Here is a 25,958-nt window from a genome sequence, read left to right as displayed (position 1 = left end):
GGGGTCTGGACAGAGAGAGTGAAACCCAGCCCCCCAGACTGCGTGTGTTCCCCTGTGTGCTTTTAAGGAAAATTGTGCTTAGTGCAGAGACCTGCATCTGGAAATGCTGTATCTATTTTTGTTCCAAGTGAACGTCCCTTCCAGTGTCAGTAGTGAGGATTCAGGCTCCTTGATTACTGGCCCAGAGGAGGGTTGTCACAGTCTCTCTCTCTCTCTGGTGATAAGTGGCACTGTTTTAAGTTTTCTTCATCCTTGAGATAATACTGGAAATAGCACTGCATGTTTTTACTGGTTATATAAAAGCTACAAGAAAACTGTGCTTACATGAAATACAGATGCAGAAAACTTCACCAACAAAACTGTGTGAGCAGCAAAATAAGAAAGAAGCAGGCAGGCTTAAAAGAGAAAAATGGGTGTCTGCAGATGACATCACAGTGTGTGTGTGTGTTGGAAGGGTGCTCGTACATCTCTAAGCATGGGAAATGTCAACAATTCTGTCAGATGATGACTGGTGGTAAGGATATACTAAACCAAGAAACCACTAAAGAAGATTCTTAGTGCTAAGATTTAAGTTCAAACCGTATGCAAGTGTCTATGCTGAAACTCATATAAACAATCACTCTGCAAAGTATATCTATGAATAATCAAAGAAAAGGACAACGTCTTATGTTACAGTGGAGAAAGGGATAAAGAAAATTAGAGCTGTGTGCACATATTCACCTACTTTTACTGTACGCATTTGAATAGATCACTGCTGCAGTATGAATCATAACTTATGGGATTATGCCATACAGGGACATTTCATCATAATGACCAATTTCCAGAGTTTTCAGACATCCTTGTGCATGGGCTACCATCTCCATGATGTGGATGTCAGCAGGACGTACAATAAAACGGGACAGGTGCCCACTGCAATTTTCAGTTTTTGTACTTTGTTTGTGTGTGTGTGTGTGTGTGTGTGTGTGTGTGTGTGTGTGTGTGTGTGTGTGTGTGTGTGTGTGTGTGTGTGTGCGCACACGCGTCTGTCTAAGGGGTGTTCACAAACAAAAGACCCACACTGTAGTTGAAAATTACTCCACAACCTCAACAAATGTTTGAGGAACAGTAGAGGGCACCGCCCTGAAATGGCAAAATAATTTTCCATCTAAAACGAATAAAAAAGAGATGCAAATAGGAGGAAGGGAGTACATACTATATCAATAATATTACCTGAACATTTATGTTTATAGTGACAAGGTACACAGCTATACTATGCTTGCTACAAGGATTACTTCTGCAATGAGCACCATAATATAGGACATAAAGCACTACTCATGCTGACCAAAGACCCAGGGTGAGGAAGCATATAAGCCCTAAGTGACTGTGGTGGCAAAGTCTGCCCTCCGTATGGAAAAGATGCCTAGCTTGCAATATCTAGAGAAGACAGGAATGGCAGTAGAAGATACTACACCTCAAATGTTTTGTGTTGATACATTCCTGAAAAAAGGCTTCAGTTAGTAGAAGCTGCCCTTGTGCAGTACAACGTAATCTGGTCTTGTAAAGGCTTTCCACTGCTCTCATAACAAAACACAATGAAATTCACCAATGCAATCGTATGAATATGATTTGGTTAGAGACAGGTTTTTCCTGTTTGTCAGGCATGAAGAATGAGCGCCTTGGTTAGTCTGCCTAAAATCTTTTGTCCTAGGCACACCTAAATGATGCACAATTTCCCCTCCATTTTCTGGGTTTGAAAACAATACCCCAAGCTGAACAGCTTGGTTAAGTGCACTTCCAAGACAACTTTAGGCATAATCAAGGTATGGAAATTTTTCCAGGAAAGAAAATTCAGTGTGGATGAGACTACAGGTCTGAAGATGAAAAGTTTTTCCAAAAAATTCAGATCTCAAACAGGAGATTCTGCTTTTCTTGTTGACCTCAAATGCAAGATCCCCTAAAAATGCTGAAGAGCAGTAATGCAGCTAAAGGTGTATGTCATGGCAATCAAGGTGAAAATGCAGATAATATACAGCCGCACAATTTTCAATATGAAAATATAGTTTTTAGGCCATGGATACCCCTAAGGCAAATGCCAATAAAATTACACCAAAATAAAGGCTTCTTAGTAATAGGTTTCCTGGCCTCTTTTAGGATCCTACGAACCTGTGAAGGAAATTATTTCTACTGCAGAATCCAATATCTATTGTCTAGACTGAAAGTTGTAAGCAATTTAAGCCTGCCTGCATTAGTACCCCTCAGCTTTTGGCTCAACAAAGGGCATTCTTGGATTGGCCCTTATATGTACATTATACAAACAAAATTCCCTGTGCATGGAGGGATTGATGGGATTCTGCCCTCAAGAAATCTGAAAAAGAATGAACATGGAGCCAGCAACTCTTCTCTTGATGGTGTCCTCTTCTGTGGATGCTCTTGTGAGGGAAACTATTCCCTGTGCTATCAGATGGCTGGCCCATCTCTGAAGCAGAGACCTGCATTAGGGCCTGTAGCATTTTCTGTGCCACTCCGGCAAATGGAGGGCACTTCTACTTCTATGGGTCTTCCTGCTGAAACTTACACATCTGGCAGTCTGGGACTCTTATGATGAAGAGGCAATTAAAATAAAAATCATTACACAGGCTCTAATGCATAGTTGCAAAGGTCTTGCAAGCCTAAATGAGGCATGCCTTAGGAAATAAAGTTTTTCTTACAGATTATTCACTGAGCAACTATGAAAGTTCTCTCCGAAATATAGCATATGTTTGAAGCAAACAAGAACTGAGGATGTCATCAGGTGTGATTGCCTCTTATCACAAACAGGTCTATTTCTGTGTATCAAAGTGGAGCCAGCCTGTACTAGGATATCTACAGAGCTCTGGGAGTAAGGTCAGCCAGGTAGATATTCACCTGCGATTAATTTCTATATATAGTAAATACTACTGCAACAGTTATCCATGCAAAGAACATTCAAGATGGTTGGTGCTATTAGATGAGGTGGATAAATCTGCTTATGGGGTAAGGCAGAAATCTAATGAAGCAATTTCTACATTTGTTTTGAAAAAGCAAATGCTGCTCTGACAGGAAGCTTTGCTAACTTTCAAAAATAGTGATGTGGTCAAATGTTTAAGACAGATGAACCCATAAATTTTACTCAGCACTTTTTCACAAAAACTGCTTTGCGAATTACATAAGGTGATAACAGGAAGGACATATTAAAGTTTGGGAATCATGGTACTTTACGGTAGGGCTCCCTGGACTTCATAGGTAAGACCTGCTTAGCCTATATGATCATTTCAGATGACAAAGCACTTGGATTGACAGCAACTGTGACATGAATATAAATCGAGTAGGACACCTAAATACATACAAGGATGCATAGTATTGATGGTACTTACCAGATCTTAATAATCCTAAATATCTGGACAGCAGTCTCACTACATCTCAGCTGCTCTAAAAGCTGCATTTTAACATAAAGATGGGCATGCAGCTCTCTTCCAAAAATCTAAGCTACCACATGCACAAGGGAAATAAAAAGTGAATGCTCCAACATAAAATGTTAATTAAAATACATACAGAAAGGGCAGGAAAAGCTTGTTCATCCCTCTGCTGAATCTCAAATAGTGCCCGGGATTCTTCAATAGCTTGTTTCTCTCGGCGCTCCTCAGGAGAAAGACCAAAGTAATTACATTGCCTGCTGCTGTCAGATTCTTGGCTTCTCTCGCGTTCAGCTTTCCTAAAATAATATAAAAATACATTTATGCTTCTAGTGATCATCTCTTCTTTAGATCAATTTAAAAAACTTACTTCAAACTTACTGAAAAATAAATGTCATACAACTACCAAATCTGGGATCTTCAGAAAACAGGATACAGTCAAGTCTTGCACAAATGGAAAGTAAAGGATACTTTTTCTTACCGATTCTTGCAAACCAGGACTTGCAGAACAAAATGAAATATGGTACAGAGATACCAAAATAATTATCTGCAGTTTTATCAGTCACTTTCACTATAGAGTACAGTTGTTTGAATACAACGATCATTGCTGCAATATAATTCATCAAAGATGGGAATTAACTACAGGTAGACATCTACTCATCTGGACAGATTTCCATAGCTTTGGAGACTCCAAGAGTAATGCAACAGCTATCAGCAGGAAGAAGAAGAGAACCTGTGCCATTTTACTCCATGTTAGTGTGAAGGAAGAACATAGATATGCCATCAAAATGGCTCCTTATCAGGAGTAACACCCATAACTGCAAGCCCAACAATTCTGAAAATAAAGTGCAATCATGCTTGTTAGAATTAATTCTCAAAACCTGTCATAATGCTACTACAGTCAAATTTGCAGCACAGGATAACACACCCCAGGAATCTCATACATGAGAGGCTGTGCCTTTCACCCTGCTACCTGTTTATACTACTCATACGTTTATGTTCCTCAGAGTAAGGGCAATGTAACCCAAGACTTAACTATAGCTTCCATACTCAGAATTTCAGTCTCACTAGTCAAAGCATCATAATTACACTCTTCAGAATTTCAACAAGCAGCCACCAGGAGGCATGCCTTTAATTCTAGGCCTTTAAGGGAGTTCTAGACAATGCCTGCAAACAGCATCCTACCCTGTCAAAAAGTGAATGAAAGAGACAAAGGAGTTGAAAACCGAAAAATAAGGAGCCTCTAACTTCCAGCATATAGGGGATTGGAAGTTGGGGGATGCAGCCTGTACTACAGTAAATTAATGCCATAAAGTATTACATTCACCACAGAGGTCACTTCTGTAGAAAAACTCATCACAGATAAGGGGAGTACTAAAGCAATACAGACTCTTACCACATGCTTAGGATGGGGTAGTCAGTATGCATTGGCAAGACAAGTGTGGAAATCCTGCTAATCTCCTGGAATAATAATCTGGCTTTTACTGTCTGGAAAAGGAATAAATGGAATTCCTGGTGGTACTTCACAGATACTCTGGGCTGAGACACCCCTAAAGAAGGTTAATAACCAAAGAACTATTCCTTGATCTACTCTTCCAAAATTTTTAAGGGGACAGTCGCAACATGAGAATACAACTCCTGGCCATATACAGCCACTTCATTTCAAAACTGCACTCTCTGTTTTCCTGGTATAAAATATACAAAGAATTCCTCTGTTTTCTTGTTCTCTTCAAAAATTATTTAAATTGCCTATGTACACATCCTTTTTCTGTTTGAGTGATCAATGCATCAATGCACAATCACTTGACAAAATACTGCTTGATCACAACTGATCAAGATCATGCCATTAAATCATGCAATGATGTTACAAACCTCAATCGTGGGGTCTACTTTACGCAAAAGCGTAAAACCACAAATACATATGGATTGAACCATATGCATCGAAAGTGCAAACCGTCGAAAACTGTAAACGGAAATCTCCGTAGGTGGAGATTTCCGTTTACTTCAATGTAGTGCGATCTTGGAGTTGTTATATTTAAGTGGTGGGGGGTGTGGGGGTGCAGGGTGGCTTGGCCCCCTGCCTACATCTTTTTTTTCGGTGTATTTTTTTCTTTATTAACTTTCGAACATTTAAGAGTTCGACACATATGTGTTGATCTTTATGTATTCGAACTTTTGAACATTCGAGTTTATAAAGTAGACCCCAATCTTGCACTGTCTAGATAGCTAGCCTATGATAAAATGTAACTGATTAGTGTTCAGTAATTTAACAGCAAAGATAATGATCTTCAATCAGACACAGGGAAACTGTACATTCATCATGCATAAAACCACTTCTCTTTTGTTCTGGGGTTTATGGAAAAAATGGCAGTTGAATGGTCAGATTCAAGGCAACTTTGAGACTAGACATGAGAGGAATCAGTCCTTAATGACAGCCTGTTTCTGTGGAAGACTGCAAACAGCTCTAAACACATCAAGGCTTGCAACTTAGACACTCCATGTACATACACTCTTACCATTAGTAAGCTTTCCAGGACATGTTTAAATGCAACTGCAGTGGATTATTCAATTGCAGCCAAGGTCAGCTTTTCAACAGCAAAATGAAGTCCAAAGAAGTAGTTTTTTAAACCTTTACTGAATTATCACTCAATACACAGGCAAAGATATATTAATAGTAAAGAAAATAAACCATATTAACATTTTTTCAATTTACACACCCTACATCACATATCATTTCTATGAAATTATCATCAGTCCAACATTACATAAACTGCTGAATTCCTGCCTTCCCTTAAACCTCACTCCTCCAACATTATTCTGCATGTATTGTTCCCACAATTTCCATTTTTGTGTAATTTGCTCCCTCCCTTTTCTAAAGATTCCTCTTCCAGTTCTTTTACCTCCTTTACAATATTCAGTACTTCAAATACAGTTTGTTTAGATTTTAATTTCCATTTTCTAGTAATTACCTGCTTGGCTGCCAACATAATTAAACTTAACACATGGCCTTACTATGTCTGGGCAATTCAGATCCTGTCTCTCAGCTCAAAACAATCACATCCTTAATTACGGCCATTTGCTCACCAATTTTCTGACAGATGACCCTGAAGTGAATTTTTAAAATCTGCCAACTCATTATACTCCCAAAAACACATGCTCACAGTTACCTCTTTCTTCACCATTACACCTCCAACATTTGCTATCTACATGAAGAAAAATACTTTGAAGTCTGCTTGGGGTATAAAAATATCTATTCAAACAATTCCAAGCACGCTCCTAATCCTTCTGGACTTTGTTGCATACTTGGGAGCCACAGACATGTCCTCCCATTTTTCTTTTGTAAATTGCTTTTCCACTCTCTGTTCCCAAATTTTTTTTTAACCTCCTCTAATTGAGTCTTAAAATAATCATGCAATATATTATATGCCCTATTAATTGTACCCTTTTTAACAGCAGCTTTTGTTCTACACTTGACTAAAAAAGACCACGAGAGCACGTTTTTCACTTAAAATTCCCTCTTCCCTTTCTCTTTGCCTATACTCCGATATCAATCCCCAGCAGGGAAAACAGTCTCTAGCTGCAGTCCACACTTCTTCTTGGTCTCAACCCACTCTATTACCTTTCTTTATCTAGGTATTTGCTACCAATACTTTTGTTCTTTTGCCAGTTTTCTCTAGTAAATTCAAGCCCCTCTCTTGCCTATTTTCTGAACTACTATTTGCAGTCAACCCTATTGGCAAAATCTCCTTTCTCTATTCTCAGTTTGGATTAGTTGTTACAATACTTTCTGCTACTTTAAGGAGAATAATCGTACAGAATACTATGTTCATAAAGACCTGCACTCAAAATTCCACTCTGTTTCTTGAGCTTCCCCTGCTTCATCATCATCCCTTTCCATTTTGAATTACAGTAGACTCCCTCTTATCTGGCCTCTCTTTAACCAGCCATTACGTTTCTGACATAGTCCTAGCAAAAGACAACAGAGAACAAGACTTCTGCCTCCTCTGTGCTAAACAATGACAGACTTTATATTCATTAAAAAATGAACACCAACACAAATCATGTTATTCTAGCTGATTTATAACCTATAAATATAATTTTGTATGCTTTTTCTGATTAACTAGCCATTAATTTATCTAGCCTAACTTTCAGTCCCATCGAGACCGGATAAGAGGGAGTCTACTGTATAACCTTCTGCTTGTGTTATGTATACGAGCCTTAACTGTAGAGAGATAAGATATCCCTTCAAATCAGTTAATACTGAACAACCTTGTTATGCTGGAAGGATTAATTTACTCCACTTAATTCTTCCCTGTTCCCTTTACAGATAAATTCTTTTGACTCTATTATTGTCCACAACAAAAAGTCTAATTTTCTTAAGGTTCTCAAATGGAGGACACCATTCAGGAATAAATTAACTATGGGACTGGCATCAAAAGGCAGAGACAAACAGAAACAGCTATGTGATCAACTCACAGTAATGCAGCCCTTTGTCATGGAAGGCTAACAAGTAAATTAAGACCCACTGAAATAAAACTTTTTTCTTATCTGCCAACAGAGCTCTGCAAATGGCATACTCACTGTCGGCAGACATGGGTAATAAATTAAGAAATGAATGAACCATGAAATGTGAGGTAGTTGTAAAGAAACACTAAAACCAGGACTTAGAGAGACAAGTAGCTCAGTGAAAATAATGGAAGTCAGTTACACTGAAGAAAATATGAGCAGATACTTTCCTGCTAGCAGAAACCACCTCAGTAGGAATTGTAACAATACAAAATCTATCAATTTGACAGCAAGGGTACTTTTTTAAGGTTATAGTTCAATTAATAGAGTATGCAAGTTGATTTTCACATCTGGGAGGGAAGTTAAGATGGGAAAAGAAAGGATGATGTGGGTGCAGAATGGAATATGGGCTCTAACATGCATTGTCAGCATGAATAAACCTAACTTTAGAATGGGTTATGCCTGTGGGTACAGATGTCTATCATGGGCATTTGCCCATATATGGAGGGATACTTTTCCTTTTTGGCAGACTGTCTGTCTTTGTTTTGAGTTAAAGAGTTGTATGTGGGGCGGGGGGGGGGGGTACAATGAAAATGTGCATTTTTTAATGTGTTTATTGAAAAAAGAGCCTGGCAAAATGCGACACATTCTAAACACAGAAGAGAAAATGCAAGCACATATAAATTCAGCCTGCCAAACACTAATGAATGTATACAAGTTTGAAACATATTAAAAAAAATTGTCATAAAGAAAATGTGAAAGTAACACTGTTTTATCAGAATGACCTCTGACATGAAATGTGAATGGCATTGTAGTTATGGATAAGAAGCAAAGAGTTGTTGTTGTATCTTTCGGCTTTTCCCGGTTAGGGGTCGCCACAGCGGAACTACGGTCCGCCAATGATTGGCAGTAGATTTTTATGTACCGAGTTGCCAGCCCTGATGTACAATCTTCAACGAAGGTACGCCTATTCACGCATGTCCCCACACAGAAGACACTTTAGCCGAGAATCGAACAGGACAACGTCTTACTGTGAGGTGACAACGCTACTGCAGCACCACCACCGCAGCACATAAGAAGCAAAGAGTACTGAATTGAATTTTGTGGAACAAATACCAATGTTACAGGAGACACATACAGATGAAAATGAACATGTGAACTTGGCAAAGAAAGGATTCCAAAATGGTTATTCAACAGAGTATCAAGGACAAATGAAAAGAGGGGTAATAACTCTGATTGCAAGAAAGGCTACAATACTGATACAGGAGCAGAAGACCAACAATAGTAGATTTGTGGTAATAAGGAGTTGTTAGCAAGAAAGCAGGATTAAACTGGCATCTATTTTTATTCCAACAAAATTTCTATTGAAGTGATTTGCTGACATTTCTAATCCTATCTTTGCACTACAGCATGCAATGCGTATACTCCTGAATAGCACTTTTCCTATCAGGAAGCATTACAGTCATCATCTCCATATTCAAAGTTAATTGTAAACTTTGCTTTTTCCTTACACTGACATCGAGGAAAAACAAGAAAGTTTAACCTCTGTGACTGAGGCATAGGCAAAGCATCTGCTGCATTGACAGACTTTAATGGGCACATGTGCAAAGGTGTCCCATTGAGGTCTATGGACACAGCTGATGTCACTCTATGGTAATGTCACAAATGGAAAAGCTCATTTTTTTTGGGGGGGGTTATAGTTTAATAAAAAGTTTACAATGCCTTTTACTAAACAACAGCCACAAAAAGAAAAGAAGGGAAAGCTGGAAAACACATTGCGACACTTGACTTATAAAATGCCACACGTATACAGAAATCTCCACTAATCACTAAGGATTTTAAGTGTGTTATGGAAGAATTAGCTTATAGCAATGATTTTTATTTGTAGGTGGAGACTGGAACCTGACAGGTAACAGAATGCATCAGGGAAACCTAGAAGGGAAAATGTAAAAGGGAGTAGATTTCAAAAAAAAAAAAAAAAAAAAAAAAAAAGCGTACGTGGAACTGAAGATGTGAAATTACGAGTAGGAACCCAAACAGAATTTACATATTCTCTATGGTATAACAACTGGACTAGACTGGACAAACTATATTTCAAAACAGCATGGGTAATTGACAGTTTTGAAAAACTCCTAATAAATATTTCAGACCATGTAAAGATGCAGGGAAATCATGTGAAAATGAGACATTGGCACTTTTCTACTTACCTATTAAAAAGAGAGGGAATTAAGCAATGAGTAGTGAAAACAATTCAAGAGTTGCCAGGGAAATGTATAAATTTCTTGAGAAGGGATAGCTGAGGAGTGGGATAAAGTGAAAATTAAATTTAAAAATACTGTAGAAATGAGACGGAGAATGACATATGGGAAATAGTAACATGAATGATTTAGAGAATTAAAAAAGAATCAAGTATTGCAAAATGGGGATCTTGCAGCACAAAGAAGAGGAACTGTTGAATGGTAAAGGAAAAATAAGGGAGTGCTTGGATAATATGCATGAGGTCAGGAAAAAGTAACATTAGGAAACAAAAAAAAAAACAGAAAGGGGTGTTGGCAATCAAAGGGAGCCTATGACTATAAAAATAACCAGATACTGTACAGAGGTATTTAGCAGTATAGCTGGCTCAACCAGTACCCTGTGCCAGTCCTAGATGTAGTGTCCCCCCCAGCTCCTTCTATTGATGCACCAAAAAGGTGGCCAGATCCCCCCCCCCCCGCTATATACAAAAGTCTGCTTCTTTGCACTGACATACCAGCAACCAGGTGTCCAGAACAAAAGAAAAAAATCCATGATCAGGCACCCGGGCTACTGAAATGCAGAAAACAATCAGATTCATTTTCTGTGCCCTGCCCTCCACACTCTACATCCTCACACTCAGGTAAAAAAAAATATTTTTCTTCTTATGAACTACAGCAAACAGCTTCTAACAAATATAGCAAGCAACTGCTAAAGTTTACACCTTACGGAGAGCTACAGTGCTCATGTTTTACTTAAAGTTTTTTTTTTTACTTGTAGAAAACTGCTTGCTACAAAAAGATTAGACTATGCAAAGTGCTACAGTACTCTGGTTTAAGAAAGAAAAAAAATCTTCTTTAGTTTTTAAACTGTATCAAGCAATTCGACAGTTTAAACACACACTGGGCACTACAGGGCAACTGCTAATGCAATACTGGCTTTTAAAAGCAGGTACTGCACTAAAGAGTGATCGTGATGATGGATGGGACAGCTAACTGTGCCCTCTAACACTTTGAGACTAAGGCAGTTGCCCCCTTTGCCCCACACTAGCTACATTACTGACGATATTGGAGGCATTTCAGAAATACCATGAAAATCTGCATGAAAATCTGTATAGAGTAGAGGAATGGGAGAACCAAGAAGAAACACAAATGGAAACAATTATGGGAGACTTAAATATGCAAAGGTTAGAGGAACAGGAGTCTCAAGAATTAATAACCAAGGTTGGATAGCATAATATAAAAATGGTAATGTACAATCAATCACCAGGTAAGTCTCCCTGAACAAATGGCATTTTCTGTGGAAATTTGGAAGTTAGAAGGGTACAAAGTGAAATACAGATCATGAAGGTTTTGTTTAACAATATTCTACAAGGAAACAGAGGTAGTCCAGAAAGCTTGAGTCAGGTCTGGTATTTTAACTGTGACTGAGATGGTGACAGGACTAACAAGAAACACAGTACAAAGGATTAGTTCAGATAAAATCATTTTAGTTAGCAGATCTAGGCGACACTCCCTCTGATGTCCTCCCTCCACATGGGAAGAATAAAGACACCTTGTTGAAGTTCCAAATAGTTTATTCAGTTAAGTAGGTAGAAGGGCAAGTGTATTTAACTGAATAAACTATTTGAAACTTCAACAAGGCATCTTTATTCTTCCCACAGGGAGGGCATCAGAGAGAATGTCTCCTTGATCTGCTAGCTAAAGTGATTTTATCTTGACTAATCTTTTGTATAATATTCTAAAAGAAGGGACGGTAACAGCAACTTGGAAGAAAGCTTTGTTGGCTGTATTATTCAAATAAGGCAAAGACTCTTTAAATCCAACTTCATATAGATCAGTTTCAATTATGAGCCATGATTATAAATCACCTACCTCTAAACTAGCTAAAAGAATGGCTAAGGTGTTGACAAAAATGGCAGATAAGGATCAATGTAGTTTTGTGAAGCGGGGGAAACAAACATATGACAACATTAACAAAACATAGATGAACCAATGGAAAGCAGAGCACAACATGATCCCTTTACTGCTGGTGAGTCTAGATGCAGAGAAGGCATTCACTACAGTTCAAAAACGTATGAGGCTATATACCACTGCTAGACATTTTAAGCCTAGCAAATTTTCCTCAGTGGTGAGGATCAAACTCTGTACCTTGTCTCTGCAAGTTAAACACTTTATCCATTTTGCCAACCCCAACCCCTGGGATTTTGTAAGCAAGGCAATGGTAGCATTTACATTTACTAATAGAAAACTGGGGTTAATTTGGAAGATATGTGAAGAGTCAGATGCAAGAATCAAGGCAGGAGTGTTCCTTTCAGATAACTTGCATTTGAATAAAGAAACCTGCCATTGGTGTTCTCTTTCTTTTTTGTTGTTTGCCTTATACTTACAGCCACTGCCAAAGAAAATAAAAGACTTATTCAATGGTACAACTAGTATGATACTCAAAAATAAGAAGTTATGTACCTACCATAACGTTCCATGTTAGTTGTCTTCTTCTCACCTTCTTTCTTGCGGGATGGGTTCGGAGCCGATGCTCGGCTCCGACTCGGCCAATACTAAAGCTCGAGGGCTAATTCCACTGGCTCGAGGCTCCCCTATATCCCAAAATGCTAGGCGGTAACTACTCATATCTCGTTTGATAGCTAAACCAAGCAGTTCTAGTCTCCATAGTATGGAGAAAAAGGAACCCACCTCTATATAAACCTGAATGTAAGCTACACAAACATAAAAGGGGGAATAGAGGTGGTAGAACATGTGGGAAGGAAGCTCCAAAGGAAGATCCCAAAATTTCCTATCGGTCTGTCCAGGCTAGGGGGAAGGAGGGTGGGACTCAAGAAAGAAGGCGAGAAGAAGACAACTAACATGGAACGCTATGGTAGGTACATAACTTCTTAATGTTAAGTTGTCAATCTCGCCTTCATTCTTGCTGGATGGGACCGCGTCCCTAGCACCTTATTCCGGGTCGCCTATTGGAACAAACTCTTGAGAACAGTGGAACCAAAGCTGGCACGGTTTCTGGAGGCCATATCCAATTTGTAATGTAAAATGAAGGTATGAGGAGAAGCCCAAGTGGCTGCTGCACAAATGGAATCTATAGGCAGCCTGTCCTGAAAAGCTACAAATGTAGCTAATGCCCTAGTTGAATGAGCTCTAGGTCTTAAAGGCAGTTTTTGATGTCCGATTTCATAAATGAAGGTAATTATAGAGGTAAGCCATCTTGAAAGGGACACCTTAGTAACTGGAAGGCCCAATTTCCTTTCCGCATAAGACAGGAAAAGTTGATCAGATTTCCTGAACTGTTTAGTCCTGTCTAAATAATATCTAAGTTGGCGGTGAACATCTAGAAAATGTAACTTTTGTTCCGACCTGTTGGAATAGTCAGGGGAAAATACTGGGAGATCAATCATTTGGTTCAGATTTGTCTCAGAGGAAACTTTAGGTTGGAAGGACGGATTAGTCCGGAGGGACACCCTATCTTTGTGGAAAACTAAGTAAGGAGGATAACAAGTAAACCAACGAACCTTGGATCCTGGTTAAGAATAATCCTTTATTAAAAAGCACCAACAATTCCGCACACAATAGTTGAAACAAACAGCAAGGACTAAGCGCTTTCACCCTGAAACACAGGGCATCATCAGAGTACTAATTATGCACTACCTTCTTCATTATATAGTAAAATAGGTAACTAAATTACACCTCGTTAAAACAAATTGTTAGTGAATAATGCTTCATTAATTAATTAACAGTCAACCAGTATTAAAGTGAAAAAAACGAAAAACCAAAAAGAAGTCAGATTACCATTGATAGCGACTTTGGATATTTAGATGTGGAACCAAATGCATCTGCTCAATAAAACTGTTTATATTTATATATATAAATAAATAATTAAGTATAAAAAAGCATATGAATGTTTTTATACAAGTGATTTAAAATTATATATAAAAATTTTTTTATATAAAAAAACTGATTCATTATATGTAAAACGTAATAGTAATAATGTTAATAAATTTAATAAATTTGTGAAAATTATTAAAAATTTTTATATGTATATATATATATATATATATATATATATATATATATACACATATATATATATATATATATATATATATACACACACATACACAAAGCAGCATAACATATCTTGAAAATCAAGAATTATGAATTGTAATCCTATTACAAGAAAAATGTACAAAGTTAATTCATTTAAATGTGACATATATACGAGGTAGAAAAACATATATATATATATATATATATGTAGTGCGTGTAATAAAATAATATAAATATTGCTGAACATTAATCTTGTTGAAATATCAATATACTTTCACAATGTTCAAAAATTTTATCAAAATTATTCTAAATTATCATTTAAAAACATATATATACATATTTATTTAATGTATATTAATCGTATATATGTCACATTTAAATGAATTAACTTTGTACATTTTTCTTGTAATAGGATTACAATTCATAATTCTTGATTTTCAAGATATGTTATGCTGCTTTGTGTATGTGTGTATATATATATATATATATATATATATGTGTGTATATATATATATATATATATATACATATAAAAATTTTTAATAATTTTCACTAATTTATTAAATTTATTAACATTATTACTATTACGTTTTACATATAATGAATCAGTTTTTTTATATAAAAAATTTTTTATATATAATTTTAAATGACTTGTATAAAAACATTTTTCTTCTTATGAACTACAGCAAACAGCTTCTAACAAATATAGCAAGCAACTGCTAAAGTTTACACCGAGCTACAGTGCTCATGTTTTACTTAAAGTTTTTTACTTGTAGAAAACTGCTTGCTACAAAAAGATTAGACTATGCAAAGTGCTACAGTACTCTGGTTTAAGAAAGAAAAAAAACTGTATCACAACTGCTAATGCAATACTGGCTTTTAAAAGCAGGTACTGCACTAAATGATGATGGATGGGACAGCTAACTGTGCCCTCTAACACTTTGAGACTAAGGCAGTTGCCCCCTTTGCCCCACACTAGCTACATTACTGACGATATTGGAGGCATTTCAGAAATACCATGAAAATCTGCATGAAAATCTGTATAGAGTAGAGGAATGGGAGAACCAAGAAGAAGGAGACTTAAATATGCAAAGGTTAGAGGAACAGGAGTCTCAAGAATTAATAACCAAGGTTGGATAGCATAATATAAAAATGGTAATGTAAAATCAATCACCAGGTAAGTCTCCACGAACAAATGGCATTTTCTGTGGAAATTTGGAAGTTAGAAGGGTACAAAGTGAAATACAGATCATGAAGGTTTTGTTTAACAATATTCTACAAGGAAACAGAGGTAGTCCAGAAAGCTTGAGTCAGGTCTGGTATTTTAACTGTGACTGAGATGGTGACAGGACTAACAAGAAACACAGTACAAAGGATTAGTTCAGATAAAATCATTTTAGTTAGTTTTAGTTAACATTATTACTATTACGTTTTACATATAATGAATCAGTTTTTTTATATAAAAAATTTTTTATATATAATTTTAAATGACTTGTATAAAAACATTCATATGCTTTTTTTATACTTAATTATTTATTTATATATATAAATATAAACAGTTTTATTGAGCAGATGCATTTGGTTCCACATCTAAATATCCAAAGTCACTATCAATGGTAATCTGACTTCTTTTTGGTTTTTCGTTTCTTTCACTTTAATACTGGTTGACTGTTAATTAATTAATGAAGCATTATTCAATAACAATTGTTTTAACGAGGTGTAATTTAGTTACCTATTTTACTATATAATGAAGAAGGTAGTGCATAATTACTACTCTGATGATGCCCTGTGTTTCAGGGTGAAAGCGCTTAGTCCTTGCTGTTTGTTTCAACTATTGTGTGCGGAATTGTTGGTGCTTTTTAATAAAGGATTATTCTTAACCAGGATCCAAGGTTCGTTGGTTTACTTGTTACAAGTTTTGTGTGAGGAGGATTAAGTAAGGAGGATGACTGCAGAGAGCATAAAGTTCAGATACCCTTCTAGCTGAAGTTATGGCTACTAGAAAAAGTGTTTTCCATGAGAGCAGCTTAAGAGGGCATGAAGCCGCTGGTTCGAAGGAAGGGAGGATCAAGGATGCCACAACCAAATTCAAGTCCCATTGAGGTGGGGGATCTTTGATTGGGGGCTTGAGTAGAAAAACACCTCTTAAAAAGGCTTTGCAGAGCTTATGGGACATGATACTGGAGTCAGAGACTCCTACATGAAAATTAGATATAGCAGCTAGTTGTACTCTGGTAGATGAAGAAGAGCCTAAATGGAAGAGCTCTGCCAGAAAGTCTAGGATAGACTAGATAGGTGCAGTGAAGGGGTCTATATTCTTTGATGCTGCCCAGAAGGAAAAACATTTCCATTTACTATTATAAATCTTCCTGGTAGAAGATTTGTGATAGGCTATCAGGATGTTCCGGACCGGATGAGAGATTAAGGGAAGCCTGGCTAGGGTAGGAATTGGAGAAACCACGCTGTGAGGTTGAGAGAATGAAGGGAGTGGTGCAGCTGGCCCGACTGGTGGGTCAACAGATCTGGCACCGGGTCCAGATGCCAAGGCTGCTCCAACAGGTAATGATGGAGGAACAGAAACCATATCTATCGAGGCCAGTAAGGGGCAATGAGGATCATTGTAACTCTCAAGGCGATAGCTTTCTGAATTAATTGAGATATCAGTGGAAAAGGGGGAAAAGCGTACAGTCCCCGGGGCCAATCGTGGACAAGAGCGTCTCTGGTGGGATGGCCTGGTAACGGGAAGAGAGTGAAGAAGTCGTGACACTTGCTGTTTTGGGGAGTAGCAAAAAGATCGCAGCAAGGCTGGCCCCATCTTTGGAAGACTTCTTCCAACACTGACTTCTTCAGAGACCACTCGTGGGGCATCAGAATGGCCCTGCTCAACTTGTCCGCAATCACGTTGGACTTCCCGGGAATGTGCGTTGCTATCAGAAAACGCTGAGAAGAAATCGCCCACTGCCAAAGTCTGAGTGCCTCTCGACATAAGGGGTAGCCCTGTTTGTTGATGTACCACACTACAGACATGTTATCCATCTGAATTGCAATAGTCCCTGTGGGAAGAGAGTCCTGAGGGGCTTGCAACGCTAAAAGCACTGCTCTCATCTCTAAGACATTTATGTGCAAGTGGCACTCGAAAGGTTGCCACGTGCCCTGGACTGTCCTGCCCTGATAATGCCCCCCCCACCCGATCAAGGAGGCGTCCGTTGTCACCGTGGCGACTGGGGGGGTAGGAATGAAAGGTCTGCCTTGGAGAACTTGAGGTGATGTGATCCACCAAGACAGGTGATTTTTGCATGATTGAGTTATTAATATGATGTGAGACATCGGGAGCTGTTGGAAGGACCATTGAGTAAACAGCATCCATTGGAGGATCCTCATGTGGAAACGAGCTAAGGGGAGAAGGGTTATCGTAGCTGCCATGAGTCCTAATACCTTCAAGACTACCCTGGCTTTGACCTTGTTGCATTGTAATAGAAGGTAAACTTGTTTGCGGATATCTAACACTATTTGCTCTGTAAGTCTGGCGGAAAGATTGAGTGTGTCTAAGGTGGCGCCTATAAAGGTAATAGATTGACAAGGCGACAAGACAGATTTTTCAAAATTTATTGAAATGCCTAGAGCCTGGCAAGTTTGGATGGTGAAGTCTCTGGCTAGAAGCAGTTGATGTCTGGTGGTGGCGGTAAAGAGCCAGTCGTCTAAATATGGAAACACCTGGAATCCTTGACGTCTCAAGTGAGCCGCGACCACTGCCATGCATTTGGTAAACACTCGGGGGGCTGTAGTGAGACCAAAGGGCAGGGCTCTGAACTGGTAGTGACTGGCTCCCAGCCTGAAGCGGAGAAACCTCCTGGAGCGTCTGTGCATTTTGATATGGTAGTATGCATCCTGAAGGTCTATCGAGCACATCCAATTGTCCTGACCCAAGAAGGGTAGAATGGACTGTAGCGTGACCATCCGGAATTTTGTTTTTTTGATATAATTGTTTAACTTGCTGAGATCCAGTATAGGTCTCCAGTCCCCTGTTTTTTTTGGTACCAAAAAGAATTTGGAGTAGATTCCGGATCCTTGCTGGTCTGCTGGGACTGATTGGATAGCTCTTTTTGATAGCAGCTTTGATATTTCTAGTGCTGTTTGTTCCCTTAGACTGGGTGGAATTGTCTGGAAGGGATCCTTTGGGTTGGGAAGGGGTGTGAAAAAAGGGAATTTTGTAACCCTCGGATATGATTAACTATACCCATTTGTCTTGGATGAGGGAAAGCCAGGCTTTTGGGTACAGTGATAATCTTCCCCCGACTGCCTCCGAAGATGGACAGCCGGGCAGCTCCTCAGGGATGCTGAAACGGTTTATCAGAGAAAGTTTCTCTGCTACCCTGGTTTTGCGGACCTCCTCTGCCTCTAGGGCGGCGTCTATTGTTATTCCCCCCTCTGCCTCTAGAGGGGAATCGACCTTGTGCGTCAGATGAGACTCCCTGAGGTTTGCAGAACCACATTTTTCCTCCCCTCTGAACTTTTGGATAAGGTCTAGAAGGGGTAGAAAAATGGACTCCCACGGCAGAGAGAGTCTTACCTTCCACCTCGCACCTAGTCAATGTATCCTTCACCTGAGGACCAAACAATGTTGAGCCATCAAAGGGGGAATTGGTGAAGGACGCCTTGAAAGGGTCCACAAAATTGCAAAGCCGCATCCAGGCGTGACGTCGTAAAGCTACACCTGTGCCTGCGGCCCTACTCACCCCATCAGCAGCATATGAGATAAGCCACATGGAGGAGTTAACAATCGAATTCACGGTTGCCAACTGGGAGTTCATTTTGTCTTGGAACCCCCTCAGCTGTTGGATCCTGTATAGCCTCACCCATATCTTTGAGCAAATCTCTCTGGAGATGGGTGAAGTGACACAAGTAGTTCAGCGACCGCATTGAGAAGGTCGCTGAGGAAAACATCCGCTTACCGTACCTGTCCATGGTCCTAGACTCCTTATTAGGAGGATGGACAGGTACCGAAGGATCGGCTAACTCCTTCTTAGTGGATGTGGCCACCACCATGGCATCAACAGAGACACCTTTTGATAGAAACTCTTTCTCCTTAGGGGCAGTAATAAATTTTGACGGCTTCCTTGGGGTAGGTTCCACTGAATCAGGGGCCGTCCAAGCCTTCCTTGCCACCACTTCCATAAGGGGGTCAAAGGGAGGGGACACCCAGGAGGTGGAAGGGCGAGAGCCAAACGCCTCAAGGTAAACTGACTCATCCTCTGAAGGGTTAAGAGCGGGCCAGTTCCCCCTCTGTTTCAGGATTTCAAGGATGTCAGCAAAGGAGACATCCTCAGAGGGGGACCGAGGGGAACCTTCAGATTCCTCCAAGTCAGTGTCAAAGGTGATAGACTCAGGGGAGTCAATGGGCTTCCTCTTGCACTGTCTCTTCCGAGGGGGTTCTCCTACCGGATCAGGAGAGGCCTCGGAAGAGGAGGAAATTCCCAATGGGGAAACCTGAAGAGCTGGCTCTCTGCGGTCTGATACAAGGGGATGGGTAGAAATCCCCGCAGGCACTGAAGAGGGAGGAGCTGACGGAGCAGACTGTGGGGTAGACACTGGGTCTAGCATGCTCCGCATGACCTCGAAGGCACCCCTATCAGGCAAGGCCGGAGGTCCCCGCTCCGAGGAGACAAGGACCCCCCCCCGGCACCGACAGGGACGGCTCAGAGGCAGATGTCGGAGCCGAACTCACCAGCGCCAAAGCCCCGAGAGGAAGAATGGCGTCGGACAAGGGTCCGATGCCACTCGCCCCCTCGGAGCCGACGAGGGAAGCCCGGTGCTGAGATCCCTCCAAAGAGGAAATCAGAGCAGACGGAGCTGAAAGGGAAGGTATCGGCTCCGAAGCACCGACAGCCACGGCTCCGATGAGCCCCGGCTCTGAACTCAAAGGAGTCAGAGGAGGAATAAAATCAGGGATGGAAATAGCCGCTGACTGTTGAGTAGGGCTATGCAGCATTTGGGCCAGTGCCTCGGACTTGAGAAGTCTATTCACCACCCTTTGTAAATCATGGTCGGACAGCCTGCAGGACCGAGAGGAGTGAGACCCATGGCTCCGTTCTGATAGAAGAGGAGATCCCGGCGCTGAATGGATGGAGCCGATGGAAGGGGACCTAGACCTCTTCTTAGCAGGTGGCTCCGATAGGTCCAGCCGGAGCCGAGGTGATAGTATGAGATTTGGAAATATCGGCTCCAGCCGGAGCCGATATCGAAGCCGATCTAATGCTTCCAGGGGACAGCTCAGAAACTGGAGCCGACGGTCTGGAAGTCTTAGAAGGCTTCCCCAACACAGACTGGGTCGCGGGGCCTTCAGGCTTTAACAAGCCATGTAAATCAATTTATTTTTGCGTTCCTGCAGGACTCTAGGGCTGAATGCATGGCATACAGCACATGAGTCCTGCAGGTGCAAAGGTCCCAGGCAATATACACAAGAAGTGTGACCGTCTGTCAGAGACATTTTCTGACGGCACGAATCACACTTCTTGAAGCCTGAGACCTTGGAGTCTTTAGACAGCCTAACTCAGTGTAAAAAACACAAGCACAACACACAAACACACCCTTAAGCAAAAAATAAAAGTTCAGTCACACTGAAGGACTAGAGGAAGGAGAGGGAGAGGGCCAAAGGCCTAAAAGTTAAGAAGGGAATAAAAAGGGATTTCAGAGGGGGACCCGATTTAAACTAATGAAATACTATGAATAAAACTATGGTAAAAGGAAAAAAAATTAGGGGTTGAAATAGAAGTTTCTAATTAGAAAACTTACTAACCTGCCAGAGCCGGTAGAAGAAGCACCTCGTCAGCTAAGCGGCAAATGAGATCTGAGTAGTTACCGCCTAGCATTGCGGGATATAGGGGAGCCTCGAGCCGGTGGAATTAGCTCTCGAGCTTTAGTATTGGCCGAGTCGGAGCCGAGGATCGGCTCCGAACCCATCCAGCAAGAATGAAAGCGAGATTGACAACTTAACATTTAGCCTTATTTGCAGATGTTATTTTATATGCATCAAATCCAGAAAATAATATTTCAGTCTTGTGGAACATTTTCAGACAGTTTCAGGTTTTTACAAGATATAAATTGAACAAGGATATAATAACAGCAGTAAACTATGTTCGCACACATGAACTGGTTTCAGCAATACCCATATCTACGGGGGCATTAGAAGAGGAAGTATTTGGAATAAAAAGAATTCTATTGTGGCAGCTAAGGATATGTGGGAAAAGATTAAACAAAAGATAATTCCATAAAGTGAGGAACTGGAAGCTCTTGACACTCAATATGTTGTAAAGTACAAGCAATGAAAATGTTTTAGTTTCTTTAGTATTGTATACAGGTCAGGCATATTTTTTTTTATCAAACAGGGATAACCTGTAAACCATAATGAATAAAGAACTGGAGGAATTTACTGGCGAGGGAAAGAGAGCAAAAGTAAAGTGAGAATTAGAAGTTATGTACTCACCATAACGTTCCATCTGAGTAGGTGTATTCATTTGTCTGCAACCTGTGGGTTATGGATCCGATATCGGATCCGAACCGGCATGGTTTTCCAGCTATGGATCTAAGCTCTCAGCTCCTCCCCTCACCCATAATGCCCTGCTCTACCCTCATGACCTCAGATCGAGTTTGCCAAAGCAACAACACCCTGAAAAGGGTAACATAGAATATGCAGGAAACTGAAAGGCCAGGGGGATAGGAGGGCGGGATGGTTGCAGACAAATGAATACACCTACTCAGATGGAACGTTATGGTGAGTACATAACTTCTAAATCTGAAGTAGGATATTCATTTGTCTGCAACCTGTGGGACAGAGTCCCCAGCTACCTGAATCTTGGGCGGCCATCATGGAAGGATATTCCGGAGCACCGCGGAGCCAAAGGATGCTCTACCCTAGATGCAAGATCCAACTTATAGTGGGAAATAAAAGTATGAGATGAAGCCCACGTGGCTGCTGCACAAATATCATCTAGAGGAATCCTAGCCTTGAAGGCTGCCGAGGTAGATACTGACCGGGTTGAATGGGCATGAACACCCTCCGGTGCGGGCCTTCCTGAAGCTTGATAAGCCAATAAGATGCACTGTGAAATCCAGCGGGACAGAGAAACTTTAGAAATTGGCTTGCCCAAATTGAATTTTGTAAAGGAAATAAACAACTGGTCGGATTGCCTATGACCAGCCGTCCTGTTCAGATAAAATCTAAGTTGCCTGTGAACATCTAATGAATGTAGCTTATATTCACCTTTGTTTTCATATTTAGGGAAGAAAACAGGGAGGTTAATGGACTGATTGATGTTTGCTTCAGAAGCGACTTTAGGAAGAAAGGACGGGTTGGTCCTGAGGTAGACACGGTCCGGATGAAATACCAAGTAAGGAGGTTTGGCTGATAATGCTTGAAGCTCAGAAACTCTCTTGGCCGATGTAATGGCTACCAAAAAGGCTGTCTTGTAGGACAAGAATTTGAGATCCACCGTAGCCGCTGGCTCGAAGGAGGGGCGGTCAAGGCCTGTAGGACCAGAGAGAGGTCCCAAGGAGGAACTGCTTGTTTTATAGGGGCCTGAGAAGAAAAGTACCTTTAAGAAAAATTTTACACAATTTGGCTGACATAAGAGGATTAGAGTCATGGCCAATGTGATAATGAGAAATTGCCGCCAGTTGCACTTTGACTGTGGAACTGCTGGCACCATCGTTAAAGAGAGTGGTTAGAAAGTCAAGCACTAAAGGAAGAGGAACCGTGAAGGGATTCAGGCCTTGCCGCTCCGCCCACAAAGAAAACGTTTCCACTTGCTTCGTAAACCTTTCTAGTGGATGGTTTATGAGCTGCCACCAAAATTGCCTTAACCGGTGACGAAATACCGAGTCCTAATCAAGAGTGGAACTGGAGCAGCCAAGCGGTCAGCTTCAGGTTGTCCAGATTCGGAGGAGGAATGCAGGATGGATGGGATATCAGATCCGGGATGGGATCTAGAATCCAAGGAGGATTCACCGAGTGAGACCTTAGGAAGGGGAACCAGATCTGTCGAGGCCAAACGGAGCAATGAGAATCATTCTGCAACCCACCCGAGAGGCTTTCTGAAGAACTTGGAGCATCAGAGGCAAGGGTGGATAAGCATACAGAAGACCGGGTGGCCAAGCATGCACCAGAGCGTCTCTTGGGGTACCTCCGGGAGGAGGTATCAGAGCGAAAAACTGTCGCACTTGGTGTTTGAGGGAGAGGCAAAAAGATCGCATGAAGGGGTTCCCCACCGTGCGAATATGCGTTCCGCTACTTGACAATTGAGAGACCACTCGTAAGGGGTCAGAATGGTGCGACTGAGCTTGTCCGCTAGGATGTTGGATCGACCCGGAATGTGCGTTGCTATTAGAAAGCGGTTGGTGGAGATTGCCCATTCCCAAACTCTCATGGCTTCTCGACAAAGAGGGTAAGACCTTGTTCCCCTTGCTTGTTGATGTACCAGACAACAGACATGTTGTCCGATTGAATCGCAATTGTTCCCAAGGGAAGAAAGTCCTGAAGTGCTAGCAACGCTAAGAGCACTGCTCTCATCTCTAGAACATTGATATGCAGTAAGGTCTCTGAATCGTCCCACGTGCCTTGGACGGTCCGGCCCGCAAAGTGCCCCCCCCCCACCCGAGGCGGGAGGCGTCCGTGGTCACCGTGGCGAGAGGGGGAGAAGCACAAAATGGGCGGCCTTTGTGGAGATCCGGGGAGTGGAGCCACCACAAGAGGGACCGCTTGCAAGCCTTGCTGATCGCTATGGGATGATGCATGGGGAGAGCAAGGTATGACCACTGTACTAAGAGCGTCCACTGTAGAATGCGCATATTGAGTCTGGCAAGAGGAAGAAGTGCTATAGCCGATGCCATGGACCCTAGAGCCCTCAGGACCAACTCCGCCTGAACAGAACTTGAATGGAGAATGGCCCGCACCTGGAGCTGCAGATTTTGAACTCTGTCCGCAGTGAGGAAGGCTCGTAAACTCCTTGTGTCTAGCCTGGCCCCTATAAAATCTAAGAGCTGTGTGGGCCAGGTTGGATTTCTTTGTATTTATTGTGATGCCCAGAAACGGAGCAAGATGGAGAAAGGAGTCTCGCGCCAATAAAAGTAGATGCCTTGTTGGGGCGGTAAGAAGCCAGTCGTCCAGGTAGGGAAAGACCTGCACCCCCTGAAGCCTCAGGTGGGCCGCTACCACTGCTAATACTTTGGTGAACACCCTGGGGCTGTGGTGAGACCAAAGGGAAGGACCCGGAACTGGTAGTGACTGGCTCCCAGCCGGAAGCGGAGAAACCTCCTGGAGCGCCTGTCCATCAGGATGTGGTAGTACGCGTCCTTGAGGTCTATCGAGCACATCCAGTGATTTTCTCCCAGAAGGGGGAGAATAGATTGCAGAGTGACCATTTGGAATTTTTCTTTGGGGACTGCCAGATTCAAGAGAGAGAGGTCTAGGATTGGTCTTAGTTCCCCCGTCTTCTTTGGCACTAAAAAGAATCTGGAGTAGAACCCTGATCCGATCTGGTCTGGGGGGACGGGCTGGATGGCTCTTTTCTTTAGCAGATGGCCAATTTCTGCCAAAGCGGCCTCCCGTTGACCGGGTGGGACATCTGGGAGGGACTTCAACTTTGGAAGGTGAAGGAAAGGGATGCGATATCCTCTGGATATGATTTGGAGAACCCAGCGGTCCGATGTTATGGACTCCCATGCCGCTAGGTGCCCCGAAAAATGTCCCCCGACTGCCTCCAGAGTGGAGCAGTCGGGCAACCCCTCAGGGTTGCTGCGCGGGCCGTTCAGAGAAAGGTTCCCTGGACCCGAAGTTTCTGGGAGCCCCTCTGCCTCTAGGGCGGCGTCCTCCCTGTCCTCCTCTGCCACGGAAGGACTGGTTGTCCGGAGCAGGCTGGGACTGCTGCGACTTCGGAACCACATCTTCTTCTGACCCTTTTGGTTCCTAGAGTAGGGCCTCTGGGGTGCAGAGAAGCGGATTCCGACGGCAGACAGCGTCTTCCCGTCCTTTTCGCTCTGGGTCAACGTCGCCAACGGTTTTGCCAAACAGAGCAGAACCATCAAAGGCGTCGCAAACGACGCTTTGAAGGGCTCAGAAAAATCGCAGTGACGGAGCCAGGCCTGACGTCTAGTGACTAGTCCTGTCCCCGCAGCTCTAGCGGCGCCTTCCGTTGCATGGGAGAGTAGCCGCATAGAAGTATTAGTAACTGACCTAAGAGTGGCCATACGGGTGGAGTGCAGAACCCTGTCCTCCTCCGAAATGGACTCGGGGGGGGGATGCAGCGTATTCTTTAATAAGATCTCGCTGCATCCTAATGACATGTGCCAAGTAGTTCAGCGCCCTTACCGAGAAGGTCGCTGAACTAAACATCCGCTTCCCCAAGCGGTCCATCATCGAGACTCCTTGCTCGGGGTGGACTGAGGACTCTCCTGAGCCAGTTCCCTCTTGGTGGCCGCCGCCGTCAACATGGCATCTACCGGAGGCCCCTTACTCCAATGGGCCCGGTCGGATGGCGGACTAAGGATCCTATCTGGTCTCTTGGGAATTGGCTCCACGGTGTCCGGTTCCTTCCACGCCCTGGTGGTAATAAGGTCCACCAGGGGGTCGGCAGGGGACACCCAAGAGGTAGACGGGCCCGCTTCAAATGCCTCCAAGAACACGGACTCGTCCGAGGAAGACTTGGGGCAGACCACCCCTTATACGGAGCATTTCCATGATGTCTCCAAATGAGAC

The 25,958-nt window shown here is 41.9% G+C and overlaps 1 protein-coding gene across 2 annotated transcripts in view; it reads right to left on the bottom strand.

Annotated features, from left to right (window-relative positions):
- Window positions 1-25,958, bottom strand: part of OTUD4 (OTU deubiquitinase 4) — a 2,240,995-nt gene that overhangs the window by 510,471 nt on the left and 1,704,566 nt on the right. For both annotated transcript variants that reach the window (XM_044062226.1, XM_044062227.1), the window contains one exon: window positions 3,550-3,709. In XM_044062226.1, the coding sequence (XP_043918161.1) occupies window positions 3,550-3,709 (160 nt within the window). The remainder of the gene's footprint in view (window positions 1-3,549; window positions 3,710-25,958) is intronic.

The sequence above is a fragment of the Protopterus annectens genome, chromosome 2.part1 (assembly GCF_019279795.1).
Source record: "Protopterus annectens isolate FY-2018-M chromosome 2.part1, PAN1.0, whole genome shotgun sequence".
NCBI classification, from domain to species: Eukaryota; Metazoa; Chordata; order Ceratodontiformes; family Protopteridae; genus Protopterus; species Protopterus annectens.
Note: the sequence above shows the minus strand (reverse complement) of the source record. Positions and strands in the feature narration are given on the sequence as shown.